The following is a 20,213-nucleotide window of genomic DNA, read 5'->3' as shown; positions in this document are numbered from 1 at the left end:
AAAAATGCTAGATTTGACTTGGAACACTGTCTGTCTGTCTGTCTGTCTGTCTGTCTGTCTGTCTGTCTGTCTGTGTCTGAAGTGGGGAGTGTTGCAGCAGACATTGCATGATGAACATGAGGTCGTTAGGAACACTTGATGTAAACCAGACGCCTGTTTTAGAGTTGCTTGGCGCTAGAGGGAGAGACTGAGGAGGAACAGGCGACGCAGAGGAGGAGGCACGGGGCAGATGTGGTCTTGGCAAAGGGAAGCAGATGGGATCGCCGTGGTGGTGGTTGATGTAAAAGTAGGTGGAGGAGGGAGGTTTTTGCCAGTCTTACCGTCATCAGCACAGGGCTGAAGTAGGACTGCATGTTTAACTGCAAAATGCACGCTGGTTTGTTGTCTCTCTGTGAGCCTTGCTGCTCATGTTGCCCTGTCTTTCAGATGTTTTCAGCTACACTTATCTTCCTCTTCAACATTAGAGTTTGGCCTAAATCCTATTTTGTTCTCTTTTTTTCCTGTCCTTTCTCTTAATGTGCTGTCAGTGGGGTGGGTTCTTTTTTTCGTGTTGACTTTTTGCCACCTCGCCTGCCATGTGTTTCAGAGTGCCCGGACCAGCTGCTAAATCACTCAGAACAGACTTGGTGAAAAACAAACTTGACCGATGCATACTCTACCACATCCACAATTTCTAGAAAGTTAAATGGCTTTATACCCTTGTTGAATTTTTTTTATTCTGCAGTCGTGGTTAATTTTTAATGGGAAATTGCTGTTTTCCTTCCCTTTTCCTGCCTTTGCCCTGTTTTTTCTATGTTCCTGATCTTATCCCTCAAGATGTGCATGCACCTGATGAATTAGTCTGTTGCTCTCAAATTCGTTGGGCACGTAGCCCCCCCCCCTTACTTGGCAGCTAGCCTCAAATTGTTTTCCTTTGGTTGGATGTAATGTTTTAAAAGCTAGCCGATCTTGATGCTTCTAGTAGAGCTGTGGCATTTGGAGGTGGATTTGATGGGCTGGGGATACTTTTTACTTTTTGAAATGAAAATTGACAATCCCACTTTTATATTTTTCCAGCAGATGTTTATAATTGCATCCTTGCAACATAGCTGGCTGTTTGCTTAAACTCAGGGAAAGCATGAAAGCGCTCAGCGTCTCCTTAAACAAGCTTTTCATACCTGCCAGGCCGCCACAGGGTCTCTCATGTTCAAGTATGGAAATCAATGTAATTTCCTATTTTGATAGCCCTAGAGTCATCTAAATTTAAAATACCTTTACCTACCTTTGCATTACAAGAGCAAGCCATGGGTTCACTTAATAATTCAATAAAATTTGATTAACTTGCCTCTGGGCTCTTGTGCCTAGCTGGCGCACGTCAAGCCGACACGAAGGGTGGGTCACACCCAGTATTTATTTCGTCTGTTCTCAGGCAGAGACGGCACACTTGGGGAGATGTTTGCTGTAGACTTGACTGAAAGGAGCTTAAGTGCTGTAAGATGTGAGCAGTGGCTCTTAATGAGATTAGACCAGCATTCAGGCCAGCGCAGAATGTGATTCAGAAAGCAACTCTGATATGGATGTAACGGTACATAGCTTCATCCTAAACAGCTTGGTACATTTTGATGTGTTGTTTCAGTTCAGTACACCATATGAACCAAATAATTATAGTGCTGTGGTTCTAACAGTCTAATTACAGTCTAACGCCTTGCATGTGTGGAAAAGAATCTTAAAAGTGCAAGTTGTACCTAAGAGGCTTGGCAGTTTGTCAGTTGCTCTTTGTTAGCTAAATCATGCTAGCTAAAAAAAACATCCCAATCACTCCCTATTTGCAAGTATCATAGTTTACATTGTAGTCTACAGTAGTACATTTGAAATTTAAAATTGTGTGTCACCATTTGGTCAACCAAAATTAAGTTGCATTGTGTTTGTGTCTGGAAATCGCTACATCAAACACGGTGGCTCATTGTTGACAGCGTCATATCTATTATGTTGTATCTATTACTGGATGGAGGCTGGGACAAGGTACAAGTCTATTTCTCCACAGTGTTGAAGCAGCCACCCAGTAAAGGGTCACTATGATAATGGACAGGACGTTACTCGCACATATGTTACCATAGTTGGTCAGATATGTAGCTCACCTCAAAGTGTGTGACCCACAATACAATATTTCTACATGTTCACTTACTGACAGTTTAAAAATGTTTGAGTGCCCTATCCTTTCAGGTTTCCTGCATGTCATTAAAAAGTCTAAAATCCAATAATCTGAATTTTCCCAAAATGCTTTTTTCTGAAAACTTTGTTTTGATCAAGCTTTAACAAAACTGCAAAATGAAACCATCATGGAACCAATAACCACCAATGCAGAATGTGCAGGCCGGTCAGAATTTATCATAGCATGCTAGTCTTGCATATGCACTGTTCTGTATAGTCATGTTCAGTTGAATATGAATAAATTCATATACTTTGAAAGTAATTCTGGGACTCTGGTTTTCTTTCATATCCTTAGTATGTTTTTTGCCAGTGTGAAACTGAAATAAAGTCTTAAATTGCTTTCATCATGGTCTTAAAAAAGGCTTAAAGCATTTAACCTGCAGAAACCTGCAGAAACCTTGCTTTTAAAGCAAAATGACAAGAAATTAAAAACTTGGTTTTCCCCCCTGTACCGAAAATAAAACTGGGGCTGTGAATTTGTGTTCCACTGAGTTCCTAAACCCTGGCATTAAAACTCAATATGTGCATGAGCAGAAAAAGCACCTGAAACCTCCACAGCCTAAAAGCAGGCAGCAGCAGGTTTCTACTTAACCTCTCTCTCTGTCACAGTGAGTACACACTTTGTTTGCATTTACACGTTCTGTTTGCCATCTTCATGTGCTATGCTTTTCAGAAGTCACTTTAGATATGACTTACTCTTTTGCATTTCAGGAAATGTGAAATTTCTGTATCAGGGTGTTCAATGTTAACTGGCAGGTCCTTGAAAATGGCTCGTTGGGCTCATTACATTGCTGCAGAGTAACCTTGTCACAGCGTTTATGCACAGGGTAGGATGTTGTACACAGTGAATGCCTGCATTTTTGAATAGTTGATATAATTGCTCACAGCTATACATACATGTTTATTAGACAGTCTGTCAGAATGGAATTGCAAGGTTATTCATAATCGCATCCATAGGAGTGAACTCACTGCGTGTTTGTAGTCGGTGTGATTGTCATTGTGAGACTGTGTTTTTGTTGTTGTTATCCACACAGTGTACACATATCAAGGTGTCTAGTCTCAATTCCTCCACCTAGGTGGAGAGTTTGGAGTTTCTCTCCTTCATAACAAAAAAATGTTTGAGTTCATGATTTTGTTGATTAAAAAAGACAAACACTTCAACCATTAAGACATTTTATGAGTCACTTTTTGAACTTAAACAAGGTAAAGCCTGATGATAAAACCTTCTTAACTTCAACGCTTCATAATGCTGATGAAGGATAATGTGATGGTATGTTTGGGATGGCAGTTGGTACTCCCACACTTAATTTCACAAACACTGATATATGTGTGTGTGTGTGTGTGTGTGTGTGTGTGTGTGTGTGTGTGTGTGTGTGTGTGTGTGTGTGTGTGTGTGTGTGTGTGTGTGTGTGTGTGTGTGTGTGTGTGTGTGTGTGTGTGTGTGTGTGTGTGTGTGTGTGTGTGTGTGTGCGCAGTATGTATAAATAAATAATAATTAGTACCGTACCTGATCAAGTGTAAGACTGGTGTTTGCTTCCACCAGCCACAGCAGCAACATGCACCATTCTTGCTGTAATTGTAAATGTGAGTTTTTGTACCGTCAACATTGCCCTGGAGAGTTCTTACTGGTTTGTAAAAGTGGCAGAAAAACTCTCAAAGCTTTCCACTCCACTCACCTCTCTCTCTGTCTCTCTCCTCTCTCTTTCACCAGCCGAGGAAGATGGGGTGTGGGAGAACGGCCTTTCCTACGAGTGTCGCACGCTGCTGTTCAAAGCCATCCACAACTTGCTCGAGCGCTGCCTCATGAATCGCAGCTTTGTTCGCATCGGCAAGTGGTTTGTCAAACCCTACGAGAAGGATGAGAAGCCCATCAACAAGAGGTACGCTGGCTCCACTTGTTCTTGTCTTGTCCAGGTTGTCTCTCCTTTCTGGCAGTACTCTGCGCATATACTGTACCTGCACTGTGGAAAGGGGTATTTTCTCTTACTGTTGCCCCTTTAGCCATATTATATCTGTTGTTGCTGGCTGTGATGTGGTCTGGTGCAGCTCAGTGGGTTGAGCTCTGCTCCAGACACAGGCTTACAGTGTTCATGTGTTATTCAGTGTGTAGGCTTGTAAACCAACACTTCCACAGTTAGGGGTTCTAGTCCCTCTGGGCAACACTGAACATAAATACACAAATTCATATCGCTGCTTTGGAGGGAGCTAGATATTAAACAGCATGTATTTTACCAGGCATCTCCTGCTCTCTTTTTTGCCACTGATCCCAATTGGAGTATTTGACCCCGTCAAATATAATCTTTATTTTGTCACATTTAGGTTTGCTCTTTCTTTTTATGTTAAGCTGCACAGTATATGCTTATGTGCTTAAAGCAGTTGTAGACAAATACCGGACCTTGGGCCAAATCTGGCAAAAGTTTTTATAGTTTGTGTCAAAACTTTTTGCATAATTTTTCATTCAATATCTGATTATAATCAAATGATTTGCATGTCAGACACAGATATATGTAGGTGGTAGTCTAATAATAAGAATGGTTAGCTGACAAAAACAATGTCTTGATGGTCGGAACACCAACAGTACTGAAGTACTTCGACAGGCATACAAGACACAGGCAGCTGTTGATCACAGGACTGGATTAACCTAATTGCTGACGCCTGGCCGAGGGCAAGGCTACATTAAAACTAGTAAAAGTTATTGACAGCCAAATAATATCTTGGCACATTACCACCATCTGTTGATCAGCGGAATAATGTGACACCATTTGCAGGACTGTATCACCTGTGTGTAGGCACGCGTGAGTGTGTGTCCTTGTGTGCCTCCGCGAGAGAAACAAAGCATGGACCCGCTCCTAGAAAAACTCTGGCTCCATAGTGCTACTAGAGGTTTGAAATTCCACAGAGAACCTTTAAGAAAATATAGCCTGCACAGCTTTTAATCTGTGGATGTTATAACATAGTGCTCTACTGTGATTCTTTATTTCCAGCATCAATAAAATACCGATACAGTTTTCAACCAACAGCCGCAGTGTGGAGGTGTGGTGCACCTGCATAATGTTGCTGATAAATAAACTGCTGCTGCTCTTTTTTTAATTTTGTGTGTCCCACAGTTAAGTTGCGGGTCACTTGCTTGTAGGTTGCTTTGCAGTTAGTTTTTTAATGGAGAACAGTTGGGTACTTTTAACATCTGTTGTACCCAAGACAAACCAAGGATTGTAAATGGATCAGGCTTTATACAACATTATTGATGTATTAAAAATGTCTTGATTGGCCCATATCCCGATCCTGTGTATCAGCTGGGCACGTCCTGCATTGTGCACTGCATTACACTTGTGATATGAGAGTTTTAGAGAAAACTGAAAGAGGTTCTGTCGTGCCAACTGTGCCAGCGTTGTCTGTCTCTCCTCTCGCTCTGAGTGTATTTGTGTATGACTGAGACATCCTCCACCTCTTCTTCGCTATCTGCTGAGCTGGATTTCTTGCCTTCAGTGTCTGGGTTTATTGATAAGAGATGGAGAAGCGGGAAGTGAGGAGAAAAATGACCGTAGCAATTTTTGCCATGCATCCCCACCAACTCCCCGACTCGTCCTACCTCACCCTGTCTCCACACATCACAGGCTGCTGGTGTTTGACAGCTCAAATGGAGTTTTTGTTGTGGTGTGTTATTGTTTTTGGAGTTGTTTTGGTGTTGTTGCCAGATTTCCCAGTCAGGTGACCATGTGGGTCATGCAGCGACATAATTGTGTGTGGGTGTGGGTGTGTGTGTTGTTTGCATGCCTGTTGTGCTGTTCAGGTTAGAAATGGCCAGAACTCTGCTATCTGCTGTTAGCACGTCTTTATCATTACCACAGTGTGGGGTGGCACATCAGAGTTTCCTGTTTTAAGAGACTCTTTCAGGGCAGTATAATAGATTTTTACTTACTGGCAGAATAATAGACAAAATAATACGGAAGAACCACTTTTAGGCTATATCCATGCCTTGTTTTTAGCTGTATTGCCTCTTTACCCAGTACGCTAATCACACAGGGCCCCAGTCATGGGGGGAAAAAAAGAAAACAATGGTCTTTTCCTCTGCTCTGGAATTCACAGGCCACCCGCTGCCTGTGTGTCTGGTTCTCGCTCTCTCCCTCCTCTTTCTTTTCTCTCACTTTCTCTCTTTCTCTCTCTCTCCCTCTCTCTCTCTCTTTCTCTCTCTCTCTCTCTCTCTCTCTCTCTCTCTCTCTCTCTCTCTCTCTCTCTCTCTCTCTCTCTCTCTCTCTCTCTCTCTCTCCCCCCTTCCCTCCGTCCCCCTCTGCTGTCACAGAGCAGACTGGGCAGGTTATAAATAGTGGTGCAACCACCCTGAATCTCAGTTGTCGTCAAGGATGTTTTTCCTCTCCCTTTGGAGTGTTCCGTTGTGCCCCAGCCATGCTGGGATTTTGACAAACAAAGCACCACAAACCTTTGACAGAAATTCACTGGACCCATTTTTTTTTTTTTATGTCGCTACTGGTCCCAGACCAGCTGCTGTGACATGTTTTGAGCTGTTAGTGTGGTGTTTGTAATTTATTAAATGGCTCAAGTAATGTTGGTTTTCATGTCTGCAGGACAAAGTAATGCTACACACTGATAGGTCCCACTCACTTATGCTTTCGTGTGATTGGGAGCTCCTCTACCTTTTGTGTCTTGTCACCGTGGAGATGCTCAGGTTTGTCCAGCCAGTACAGCCATAGAGAACTGAGCAATCACCCATAGGGAGACTTCATCCTCATGGGTGGCGTGACGATGGCTTTTATGTCTGTCCTGACATCATTCCCAGTGGCTTGCTGATTCCATAGGGAGTAGGATTGAAAAGTTCCAGGGGATTCCCACTCTTATTGTTCAGTGAAAACTATCTAACTTTGCATTGTTTCATGCACATCAGTCTAGGATACTTTTCCTCCCTCCTTCAATACAGAAACACACACTAAATTGATTAGTTAACAGTGTTTGCTAACACCTCTGCTCATCTGGCTCCTTTAAGCACCTTGTTCACCTTTCATCGACAAGTAGGTCAGGCACTGTTAGTATCGTCTCTTCAGCTAAATCACAAGTGGATTTGCAACAAGGAGAAGCAAAACTGTCTTTAAAGCCACATATTCTTTCTTGTGTGACCATAAAATTCTCATAAAATATATTTGTGTGATAAAATAGTTTCCTGTAGAGCATTATCCATAGGGTTGTAGTAGCACAAATATGTGAACTGGGAATCCCACACAGTTTACTAAGGACTGTGTTTTATTCTTATCACCATCATTAGATCTCTGACAGTCAAAGATATTTTATTTTTTAAAGGTCAGAATTTACTACAACCAACCTGATTTGAGCCGGGGTGGTTGTTAAGTGCTGATGGAAAACTTGAATATGTGACATGATGGTTGAGGAGGGAGCTGGTGGAAAAATAGCATCACATACACAAGCCAGTTTCCAGCTTTTTTGTCTGTGCACTTACAGGTGCAGGGGCTTTGTAGGGGCTGTAACTAGCGATCGATCTGCCAGTTATTTTCTCGATTAATCGGTTGATCATTTTGTCTATAAAATGTCAGAAATTTGTGAAAAATACCTGTTGTAATCCCTCACAGCCTAAGGTGAACTATTTTGATTACTTGTTTTATTCAACAAAACCCAAAGATGCTCACTTTACTGTCAAGTGACGAAGAAAACACTTGAGAATATTAATTGTTCATACAAAAATCCAGACTTTCTCATAGTAAAACTTTTCTTGTCAGCTTGTCTTAGCATCACAGTTTTGGACTTGTTTTTTTTTTAAATTTATATCATTTTCATCAACAACAGAACAATATATACAGTACATTTTATTCAGCCTGATTTCAGTCTAAAGTTTAAAAACTTGAGGCTGCTGTAAGTTATATGTTTAAAAGGGATTTCTTGGTCCTCCCGTCCAGGCTTTTAGGTATTACTCCCCATAATACCACTGTGAGGTCTTGTGGAATATCCTGTTGGAAAACATCTCTGATTGCATCTAATACACTTAGCTTAGCATAATCAGAATACACAGGTGTGTTTGGCAAAGTGTGTCCCACCGTTCCTCAAACATGAGCTGGGAGGTGTTGGTTTATTCCTGGTGTTTTGAAGAATCTAGTGACTATTTTCCATTTGAATTGCCTCCACGTGTTTTAAGTTTGTAACTAGTTGTGCCTCAGTACACACCAAGTGTCCTGTGGTGTGACCTTGTTCGTTTCCACTTCCCATCTCTGATTTATCTGTAGGGAATTATGTAGATTCATAGATAAAACTATACGATATCATTTACTCATTATTTTCTTATCTCCATTTTTCATTTGTACGTCTATTAGAAACTTTTCTATGGGGGTAGGTTTTATGAGTTTTCCCCACTCCTTTCGTGTCGTCTGGAAAGTTGGTAGCTCTAAATACCTAAAGACATCTGTCCTGTGGAGACCAAAGTCATTTTTCTTAGGATGTCTGTCTTAAGATTGTCACCACTGAATAACTGGTGCAGATAAACCAGCCTTTGATCTGACCTTTTTCTTCAGACAATTTCTAAATTGTTAGGTGTGAAGGTCTTCATTAATGCCTTCCCTTTTCATGAGCTTCGTTAACATGAAAGCTGTATTTTATTGCATATTTTAAGCGTGATCTTAGATGCTGTCAATTCTTTAATAGGGGCATCTAGAAAAGGTGGGATTTGCAGGGTGCTTTGGGCACATATTATATTTCAATATTAAGCCAGTGTGTGTATGTGCCTCTCTGAATCCACACTATCAAAGACTTCATATGTGCAGCCCAGAAATAATATTTTAAGTTTGGAAGTTTAAGACCTCCATTTGGCTTAGATAGCTGTAAAATTTTAAATCTAATTCTAAGGCATATTTTCAAATGCCTTTTGATCATCTAGGGATAAAATCATTGATTCTGATTTCTTATCTTTTTGACAGGATATTCAATAGACCTCGTAAATGACCTCCATAGTGCCTTCCAGTGATAACTCTGGTCTGAGCAGGATGAATAATTTGAGTGATTATCTGATTAACTTGTCCAGCCAAGGTTTTTGTTAGTATACACAGATCTCCGTTCAGTATTGATATTGGTCTGTAGGTCTGGTATCCAGTAGGGATGAGTACGAGTACTCGAGTACTCATTGTTGACGTCATTATTCGAGTAGCGGTTCACTACTCGTGCACCTGTGCACATGTTTGTTTTTTTTTTTTGGCTACAATAGTTCAACTCAGTTGGCGTTATGTGCACCATGGCAGCCGTGACCAGGAAAAGTGATATCTGGAAACACTTTGATAAAAAAGACAACAATAACGTGCAAGACAGCCAAACAGTAGGCTTGGCCGGGGAGGTCCGTGTCCGACTGGAAACACAAGCTGAACATTGGTTCCGCTTGTGTTTCCAGTCGGACACGGACCTCCAGTATTTCTTTTTTTTATGGTAAAAATATATTTATATATAACTTGCGAGTAATCGAGTACTCGTTCATAAGGTGATGAGAGAGGGGCTTTTATTGTGTTTTGATCGTTGAGATCAACTGCTTCATTTCCCATTCCTCAATTAGCCAATCTAGCTCCTGTTCATTTTGTCATTTCAGCAAAAATTATGTGATTTTAGAAAGATGCATCATCATTGCATCATCAAAGCAAGTGTCCATATTCTTATATAAAGATTTATAAAAAAAAAGGACTCTGCTATTTTATCTGGTTTTATGATAGATGTGTGGATCTAAGAAATTGTGGTAGACATTTTTAATTGTCTGCTGATCATATTTTGTCCGTACAATTAATCAAATATTGAAAAAATGAGGGGCAGGTTATTGAAATAGTTGCAGATGAATTTTCTTTTGAATGACTACTTTATTAATCAAATAATTACAGCTCTACGTGAATGCACCATTGTGGCACGCTTGTCATCGTGAGTCATGAGTTCAAAATTTTCATTACATTTTCACAAAGAGTTTTTAAAAGCTAGAAATAATAAATACTATAAGATCTTTTTAGGGTGGGCCGCTCAAATCAAATCTGCAAATGAGAAACACTATATACCCCTCTGATCATTGCACGACTCCCGTGCTGCAGCTAGAGTCTCCAGTTGGTGGAGGCTGTTGCTAGCTGACATTGTTCATAACCTCAGACCTCAGCCTGTGTTGAAATGCTTACATCATCTCTCCTCCCTCCCTCCTTTCTCATTTTAGCCTGATGCGTGTGGTAAGCAGTAGGCAGCAAACTGAATTTTTAGAATCTTTAATAATGATAACCTCCTCTGGTGCCTCCAGTTGCGTGTATTTCCTCCTGTTTACGTCAAGACATTATGAAGGATTAACTGTATTTTTCTCAGAAAATGTCATTTATGATTCTGCAAGAAAAATAAACATTCCAGGATTAATATTAAAATGCAATATTGAAAACAGTTGAACTGTTTTTAAACATAATTCTTTAAATAAATCAGTGCACAGTGATTTGGTCAGACCCTTTTGTTTTTTAACATGACCTGCAAATGCAGCAGTATGTGTTGATACAGCTGACAGTAATTCTCTTTGTCTGGAGCTCAGGCGCCTCCAAGTTGTGCAGTCTGGTTGTTTCTGAGAACCTTTTGCTGCTAGGTAGACTGGCTTTAGGAAACAGAGAGAGAGGGAGAGAGAGAGCGGGAGAGAACACAAGGGATGGAAGGAGGGAGGGAGCAAGGGAGAGCTCCTCTTGGTTGTCATGGCAGCAGGGAAATGCACCCTGGGATCGTGTGTTTCCAAGGTGAAGTGGGATGCTTGTGCTCTATTGGTCAGTTTAAGGCAGACTAACTCGTTGACTTGTTTCTAATTGGCTGTGATACTGAAACTCAGAGCAACATTAAATCTCTGATATTTCAATTTGATCAGGACAAAAGGGGATATCGTTTCTTTTTATCTGCTTGGTATGCATGTCTGTATTTAAGCAGCATTTACAAGATCTACAATGTGCTCCAACTGCGCTGCAATCAGGAGAGTGTTAGATTACTACTCCACTGTATTTAAATATGTGTAGTCTGCTAGTTGTTATTGTCTGACTGAAAGCGTCGTTAACAATCAAGCTGTTATGAAATGAGGACAGTGTGCAGCAGCTCTTATTCCAAGAGTGAATGGTAATGAATGAATGCAAAACATAGTTATACAATAACACTCATGCCTGCATAAACATATGCGACTGTCTGCACTTTTCTGCATGACTGTGTGTTATGTGGCTGAGCACATTCTTCCTCTATTGTTTTGGCCCGACGTTGGGAGGTGAATGTGTGAGCCCTGGTGCGCTGTGGCAGGCGGAAGCAGAGAGCAGCACTCTGTTAAGTAGGACAGTGCAGGATAAAGGGCCACTGCCTCCAGTCTGGGGCTAAAGCGCTAAATTTATCCCCTCCCTGCTCCCAGCACAACACAAACACACAGGGACACGAGCGCACAAACATGCTCATCAACAATCGGCATGCAAGCCACTCCACACCGAGGGCAGTCGGAGGGTTGGCACACAAGCTTTTTGTAGGAATTATTGGTGTAAGACACAAGAAACGCAGCCAGACAGAGCTGCATATGTAACGTTTAGTGTGCCTATAGACTAGCAATACAGATATAGATATATAGGACAACTCAGCACCTTTCCTAAATACCCCACCCCCCCAACACTCGACCCCCTACCCCTCGGTCTTCCCTGTACTTCATCTGTCTCTCTAGCAACAAGAACTCCAGGGAGACTGGGCTTGGGACCATGTGACCCGGTGCTCTGGATATATCATGTTGCTGGAGAGATCCTGTCCAGAAGATAAATATGGCTCTTAAAGGAAAATACCAGTGTTTTTCATTGGTATGGGTCACTTCCTTAATTGCTGCAGAATTATACATTATTAATAGTCCATTTACCATTGCATTACTTTAGTGTTACAATTTAAAACAAAGTCCTTTGCATCAGTGACCTTAAAGAGTCCCTACAATCTGTAGCTATCTGCAAATTTACATAATTTTTACTACAAACCCTCATTTGAACTGTCATCCTCAAGGCAAGAAGTGTTATTAATTTTGACGGTACTGGTTAAAACAATATTTATCCATTAAGTTATTGGCTGAGAGAAATGGGTTAAACAGTTCTCTAAATGAGTTAGCAGCACCTCTCAGTTTACAAGAATGGATTATGGTTCAGAACAAGGTATAGCACGTCCAAGTGAGACAAAAGCTAATATGACTTTAATTAACATATCTCATGACACTATGTGCTCAGTGAACAAAACGCCCAGAATGTTTCAAGCAGTGTGAAGAAACAAGACACCATCAGAAACTTGTAGCACCTTGTTGTAAAATTATTCCACCAATTTCCACTCCTGAATGCCTTCCTCATTTCCTCTGATGTCAGCTAGAGGCCCCGGGAGAACAAAGAATTCTCTCATTACTAGTGTAACAGGCGTCATCGTCTTTTTATCCATCGTAGTGCTGAGGAAAACCCGTATTGGTGTCAGCCTTGGAATTCAAGGGTAGCGGCAGGGACAAATTTCACTATTCATGGAGGGGAATCCTGTGTCCTTACGTTTCCTCTGCTCCCTCTCGGCTCCCCTGTTCTCCTCACCCTCCCACCTCCTCGGCCGCTGTGCCCTGCATTCCTCCCATTCCCCCCATCTTCCCATGTGACCAGAGGCTATGGGAGAGGACGGGGCCAAGCGAAGGTCTGAAGAAGTCCTCATAGTTAATCTGCCAGGCGTCACTCCCTCCCCTCCTCTCTGTCCCTTTCTAAGTAACTGTGATTCCCATGGTGCTCTCTTTAATCCAGAGGTTCAGACAGATGGCCACATTTAAAGCTAATCCCATATATGGTGTTATACATTTCACCTCATCGCTGTAGACCACAAGGTGGTCGCACTGTGACCTCAGCTAGAATTAAATGTTGAAAGATTTACAGGGATCTCACCGCAGGCTCAGTCAAACCCTAACTTTTGCTAACTCCAAACAGATCTCTGCTCGCCAAATGTAGGGTTCAGTTTAAATTCACGGTGTAGGCTAATAATGCAACTAAAATATTCTTAAAATGCATCTGAGGGTTACAGAATACGTAATCCTTACACAGAGCCCAGGATTAGGGGGCTGTAAGTGATCCTGTCTTTATGTTTCTTTTTCGCTGTATAGACAACACTGCCGTCATCAGCTGAAACAGCTCCCAGTTAATTTTCACTTTCATCATTCTTTCTTCCAAGTTCAGTTGGTTTAACTTTTTTTTTTGTGTGTGTTTAATTTGAAGTAATATTTAAGAAAGAAATGACATGAAGTTTAAGTGGAGGCAAAATGGATTTTTATATCTAGTCCGTATCAAATTTAAGACAGAAATACACAGCTTTGTGGCATGTGTGTTTATCAGTCTGTTAATAGAGCCAGACAGCACAGGGGGATTTCAGGTTTCTCTGAATATCTATTAGGACCTGCTAGTTGTTGTTCTGCTGAATGGGCTGTTTGATTATAAATCTGTGGCACCTCTCCCTGGTAAATGTTTGTTTCAACACTGCTTTATGCCCAGCGTAGTGTAACAGATGTTTCCAAAGCATCAACAAACAAACTTCCAACGGCTTATTTCTCCACCAAGAGGAGCTGACGCAGAACTTCATTTTAGTTTGACACATTTGTTATGTCGTCCTGATTAGTCGCCTTTCCTGTGATGTACTGAGGACAACACACATAGCTGATTTACTTGGAAAAAGCTTACATAGGTTTATCCACTGGAGCTAATGTTGCTGGCTAATACTATTGAAAAGCAAAGGGGATTATACATATGTCCTATATGCCCTATATTCGACATAAAAACATATCCAACTACTTCAATTGAGCTTTAAATTTGGAAAGTCAAAAGTAACACGCTTTTTATTCTTGGTAATTTTTGAGATTTTTTAAATATCAGAGCTTGTACAGGTTTTCATTCTACATCTGTTGTCAGCTTGATATGGAAATGTAATTTCACTGCACAGAGTAACCAGGCATCTGATATTTATTTTGAAATTCTGCAAGTTAATTAATTTGTTCAGTAAAACAAAGAGCTGATGTTAACCTTTCCTCATTCTTCTGGATTACAGTCTGGAAATTTGGCCATGCTATTCAGAGTGTGTGTCACAGCTGGTTGACAAAGTTGTACTCACTATAATTATACTATATTATAACTATACCATAGTAACTATAGCATAATTTTCAACAAGCATTTCTGCTAATTTGAAAGAAAAAGGGCAAAAATAGGGCCTTGCCTTTGTGGGTTGCAGAAGCCCAATTTTAATCCAGGATGAGGCTGACTAATTGGCCGTGGCTCTGGGTAATTAAGCTTTGTTATTACGACTGCACAACTTACATTACTAATGCCATGACCTAATGACTCGACATGAGCTTGGCTTAAAACAGGCTTAAAAATCCATCCTCATTACACACGACCATAACATATTTACTTTTTCACTCACAGGTGTGTAGGACCTGTTATGCTACACATGCATGTTTTGGCAATTAATGCATATCACACTGCAGTGAATCCACTTAGTGCCTTTTTCATAAGAAGGAACAGATGTCGCATTACAATCAAGATGCAGTTGCAAAGTGATTACGTGAACATGCTAATGAGTATAATTACTGAAAATAATTTTTTTTCCTGAAGAGCAAAGGTATCTGGCTCAGATTGAGAGAGTCGCGTTTTAGCTGACAGCAGGTGTATTAGAGGAACCCTGGCGTGCATATGTGAGTGTTTGTTACTGCACTTGTGTGTGACACAGCCTAAACGTCGAGGAAGCTGGAACCCGACTTGCTGTCAGGGTTATGTCAGTATTATCTTTAGTCGGCTCTGGCTGTATCTGTGTGTGTCTGCGACACCCTTGGAGAGGATCGGATTTCTCCTCTTTTTATGGACTTGTCGTTCCATCTCTTTCCATTTCTCTCTCCCTTCCAAGTTTAATCTGACATATATAAAGAGGCTCACCCCGCTCTCCATTTGTGGCAGAGGGAAATCAATTCAAAGTAATAGAGCTCTGAGTGTGTGTAAGTGAATGTGTTGGCCTTAAGAGTTTTAGTTTAGTATTTTCTCCAGCACCTAGTCTCCTGTGTGAACTGTGTGTTAAAGCCGGAACGAGTGCCTCTCTCAGAGCCCTGCGTGTTTGTGTTACTTTGGCAGCAGACAGTGCTGTTGTTTCCCAGTGGTCAGGTGGCTAGACAGTAGGGAAGATTATATCACCCTGGAAATGTCCTCTAAATCAATGCCATCTACCTTCTTTGTTCTTTCATCGTTCCTCCCTTATTTGTCTTGTTTTCTTTCACCCTTGACCAAAACGCCACCCGATTGTTTCATGCAAATATGTTTTATCCTTGTGTGGCTTGGCATGATTCGTGTCCCTTGCCAATTCCTCACGTGCCTTTTTGATATGAAAGAGAACCTTGCATTACCTTTCAATATTCTGCTGACAGATGATTGTGGTTATTGTGTAAACTGTCATATAAACTCCCCAGTACCACTGCTTCTCCCTAGAAAAATAGATTTAATGACTAACCATGTTTTTCTCTCTCTTACGTCACTGTCCACAGTCAAAATAATTTACACTAATTTGCTCATGTGGTGACTGATTGTTATTGTAAGCTTTTTATTCCAGAAACATTGTTTATTAATGTTGTGTCAGAAACTGTACCCATGCCAGTATGTCCTGTCACTGCAGTGGCACCAGTCAAAACATGTTTACATGGCCCGCATTGCAATAACAAGCTGCTACAAATGGCAGATATCCATGTGCAAGACGGAGCAGAGGTGACAGCTGTATGCCCAGAGATGGATGGGTGTCTCTCCTCAGTGGAAGACGCACTTGCTGCTGTTGTTGTTGTGCTGAGGAAATGTACATCAGCTAAACGGAAGCTCAGTTCATAGTGCGCGGCCGACCAAGCCCAACAAACATCTGTGGAATGTCACAGCTCTGCAGCCTCCTTCCTTTTTCTCCCCTCTCTGTCTTCATATCTTCCCCTGAACTGTTCCTACCACTTCAGGCTCCATGGCCTCCAATTGACTTTTGATTCACCTCTGAATGAAGTTTCGTGTGTGCATGTGTGTGTGTGTGTGTGTGCGTGCCTGCATTCAGCAGGGATATGTTCAGTAGCTAATGGCAGTCCTGTTTTGTTCTGTCCTCTTTTACAATCTTGTTTTACATTTTCTTGCAACAGGATAAAACTCAGACCATGATTAAAATAAAAATAAAACAATGATTAAATGTTATTTTATCCAACTGCTGATTAGTTAAACCTCTAGAGGCTTTTAAAAACACCTTAAAGCAAACAAAAGAAGGCGACTAAAAAGAAAATTATGTCACACTGGGGCACAGTTTTGTTGGGAAACAACGTTCAAAGAACAGAACCAAATAGTGCAACAAAAATGCATAGAGAAATAAAACCCAGTGAGAGTGCCACTGATACATGAGAATTTGGCAGAAACACCATAATCCCATGATACAAAAAAATTACAATGCACATTAATTTATAGCAGCTTGAGCTGTCAATGCATGAATTTGGATGCTCTGTCCCTTTAGGTCTACATGGGCAACTGCTTTTTTTGCCATTTGCTGTAACAACAAGCCACAAATTCATCTGCTGGCAAGCACGGATACAGATAACACACAGAAGATAATGAGATGTTGTTGCTCACACAGTAATTGTTTTACTCAGAAACAACAATCTTGTTTCATTGTAGTTTTCTGCCCTATTTGTCAGATAGGAAAAAGACAAAGGTTTTAGGGGATAAGAAATAATTCTTGTAAGAAGGAAAGTTTGAGAAAAGATTGTCCTTTAAAGCTTAAAAATTTAAGATGGCCGATTTGTGTTGATTAATTAATTAGCCTTTCAACAGAAAATGAATCAGAAACTGTTTTAATAATTGATTAATCGTTTGAGTAAGTTCCCGCTCTGCCATTATAATGATTTGCCCTTTTTACATCATTGTGAACTGAATGTTTCATTTGGGTTTTGGATCGTCATTCAGCAAAAAACAAGTGATTTGAAAACATCATCTTAGGCTGGGGGAACTGGTGATGAACATTTTGTTGACAATTCTTTGACATTTAAATATTAGATTAATTGTTAATGCAAATTGTGATTAGTTACAGTCCTAGAGAGAATGAGATTTGTAGGAAACAGTGGAAGAATGTGGAAGATGGTGTTGGGTGTAATTTAGAAAAATTAGAGAAGACTTAAAAGCAGTTAGAATTTGAACATTGGAGGACGCTGCTCTACTTTGGTGTGTCAGTGATTAAACTCTCAGATTAAGTAAAATGTCAAAAGGCCTGTTCTGTACACTGCTGTGGATCAAGCTGTAATGCACATGTGTTTTCGAAGTAAAGGCCATAATATAAGGCCATACCTCAGGATGGCGATCATCTGTTTGTGTGCCGCACAGCAGACCATCCGTATGACAATGATAGAGGCTGTCAGTCCTATTCAGCTCCCTCCCTTTGCCGCCGCACAGGTCGCCGCTGGCCTTTGGCACCTCATTTCCATGGCATGCCAGCTGAAGGCAAATGTGCCCACCTGCCCTCCTTTGTATGTGGCCCCGCTTCAAATCCTCACAGGATTATCTTATTGTCTCCTTACCGTGCCAAAGGCCACCGGCCATTTGCATCTGAGAGGTGGAGCAGGGAGTGCCTCTGTGGACAATCGCAGTGGCGTGTGAGCGAGCGTACGCTCTGTGTGGCAGCAAGGAGAGGAAGAGGAGAGAGCAGATCAAGAGAGCAGCCCGGTCTATTTGCCATTTAATAGACGAAGAGGAGAGGAGAGGGGAGTGGGAGGAAAGGTGGAGACAGAGAGAGAAAAGATGATTAAAAGATCTTGTGGCTTTTTGTCAGGCTACAACGGCAGCCCTCCCTCCTTCATGCGTTCTCTGCACGACTAAGAGAAAGAGAGGCAGATACAAACATCGGAAGTCAGATCCCACAAATCTAGTTAATGAACGTAACATTCTGACAAGTATCTACTTGTTTTTGATGGCTGCTTTACTCAGTATTTTGGATAGACAGCAGCCTGCTGTATCACATCTTTCTATCTTTTATTAAAACAATGTATTGGATTCCTCTAATGATGGAGCAAACAAACCAGATGAGAAATATTTAATCGTTTAAAGAGGGATTTCTGTGTCCATTAGCTCATGCACTGTGTGCTGCTGGCAGGTGGTGTTTTAATCGCACACATGCACAATTTTCTGTGGTGCTCAACACTGGCCTTGGTTTTTGGCCTTTTTTGAAGTGTAAGCAGTATCTCGCTGCAGGGGAGATGACATTCTGAAAATCCCTGAGAACCTGGAGGCAGGTTCAACATACTGTAACACACACAATGTGTCATGGAGTAGGGCCCTTGAGGGGTCCCTTAGGAAGTTCGTGGGGACCCTGAGGCACAGTATTTCATTTTCAAATGAAATCATAATTTCATTATGATTTAAATTTGGAGGCAAGGTAGAAGGGCAGTGTTTATTTAAAAAAAAAAGGTTCAGAAAATCACTGCACCTGGCCAAAAAATAGTTCTGCTCATAATGTCGCCTAAAACTGTTGTTTTTGTACAGGTTAAACAAACAACATTAAATGTGTTAATTAGTTGGTATTAAAGGGTTCTGATAGGCAGACTTTGTTACCTTCGGACAGAGCCAGGCCAGCTGTTTCCACTTTTTTCGAGTCTTAATAAGTTAAGCTGACTGGTGGTATTAATTTTCTCATCTTCACTCTTGGCAAGAAAGCCCGTTTCTCAAAATGTCAAAGTGTTTCTTTAGTCTCCTGTGTTTCATCTTTTTTTTTGGCATTTTGCCTTTATTAGACAGTTAACAGTCTGGAGACAGGAAACAAGGGCAGAGAGAGAAGGGTATGACATGCAACAAAGGTCCCCCAGCCAGGAACTGAACTGTGGACTACCATTAGGCCACCAGACACCCCTGAAGTCTCCCATCTCTATCCTCAAAGAAAAGCAGTGTGTAATCATATAAGAAAAAAAACTTGTGCGTGGCTTCCCCGTGCCTGCACTTGACTGGCTCCCCTTATTCCAGTTACCCCCCCCCCACACACACACACACACACACACACACACACACACACACACACACACACACACACACACACACACACATATATATATACACCCATATGCTCATGAGCTGCTGTTTGCAGGTGTGTGTTTAACCCACATGCTGAGGTGTGTGTGTGTGTGTGTGTGTGTGTGTGTGTGTGTGTGTGTGTGTGTGTGTGTGTGTGTGTGTGTGTGTGTGTGTGTGTGTGTGGTTGTGTTTACTGCACCAGCAGGCCGTGGATGTTTGCAGAAGAACTGAATTTGGCACGATGTTGTGTGTGCGTGCGCGTCAGTGTCACACGTGTGGACGGGACAGCAAACACTCCTGCACGCACACACAGACAGATCCAACAGGCTTGTGTTGCAGTTTGTCACAGCGTAAGCTTCACTGAATCCTGTTCCTGTGTGTGTGTGTGTGTGTGTGTGTGTGTGTGTGTGTGTGTGTGTGTGTGTGTGTGTGTGTGTGTGTGTGTGTGTGTGTGTGTGTGTGTGTGTGCGTGCACCGAGGAAATGTGTCATGTGTTGTTGTACATGTTGATGTTTCGGTGCCGGCCTGGCCGAGTGCCATCCAAGCACCTGTTGCGTTTAGTATGGCTTGTCTACAGGATTATCTTCAGTGTTCATGTCTGTTGACCTGAAACAAAGAGACACATTAAAAGGTTTTAGTGCTGCATCTAAAGATTTGTAGTTTATTCAAGTAGATAAAAACAGATGTTTCATATATAATTATAGATATATTATACAGATATATAAAGTGATGGAGAATGAGCCACAGTCTAATCACTGTTGGGTCGTAATACGATCCTTTAGCATGAGACTGTTTTAATGTCAACAGCTGGCATATCAGATAATCTTCTTAACCAATAGGCTCACACCGATGGAGCTGAATCTGTACAGTCACGTTTGTGAAGAATTGATTTGAATCTGGTGCGATACCGTCTGTGTGTGTCTGTGTGTGTGCGTGTGTGTCTGTCTGTGTGTGTGA

At 41.4% G+C, this 20,213-nt stretch overlaps 1 protein-coding gene across 1 annotated transcript in view; it reads left to right on the top strand.

Annotated features, from left to right (window-relative positions):
* Positions 1-20,213, top strand: part of med13a (mediator complex subunit 13a) — a 73,955-nt gene that overhangs the window by 16,276 nt on the left and 37,466 nt on the right. The window contains exon 3 of the mRNA XM_056397052.1: positions 3,902-4,070. Within this exon, the coding sequence (XP_056253027.1) occupies positions 3,902-4,070 (169 nt within the window). The remainder of the gene's footprint in view (positions 1-3,901; positions 4,071-20,213) is intronic.

Source organism: Seriola aureovittata, chromosome 15 (assembly GCF_021018895.1).
Source record: "Seriola aureovittata isolate HTS-2021-v1 ecotype China chromosome 15, ASM2101889v1, whole genome shotgun sequence".
Taxonomy (NCBI): Eukaryota; Metazoa; Chordata; class Actinopteri; order Carangiformes; family Carangidae; genus Seriola; species Seriola aureovittata.
This window is presented reverse-complemented; position numbering and strand designations above follow the sequence as displayed.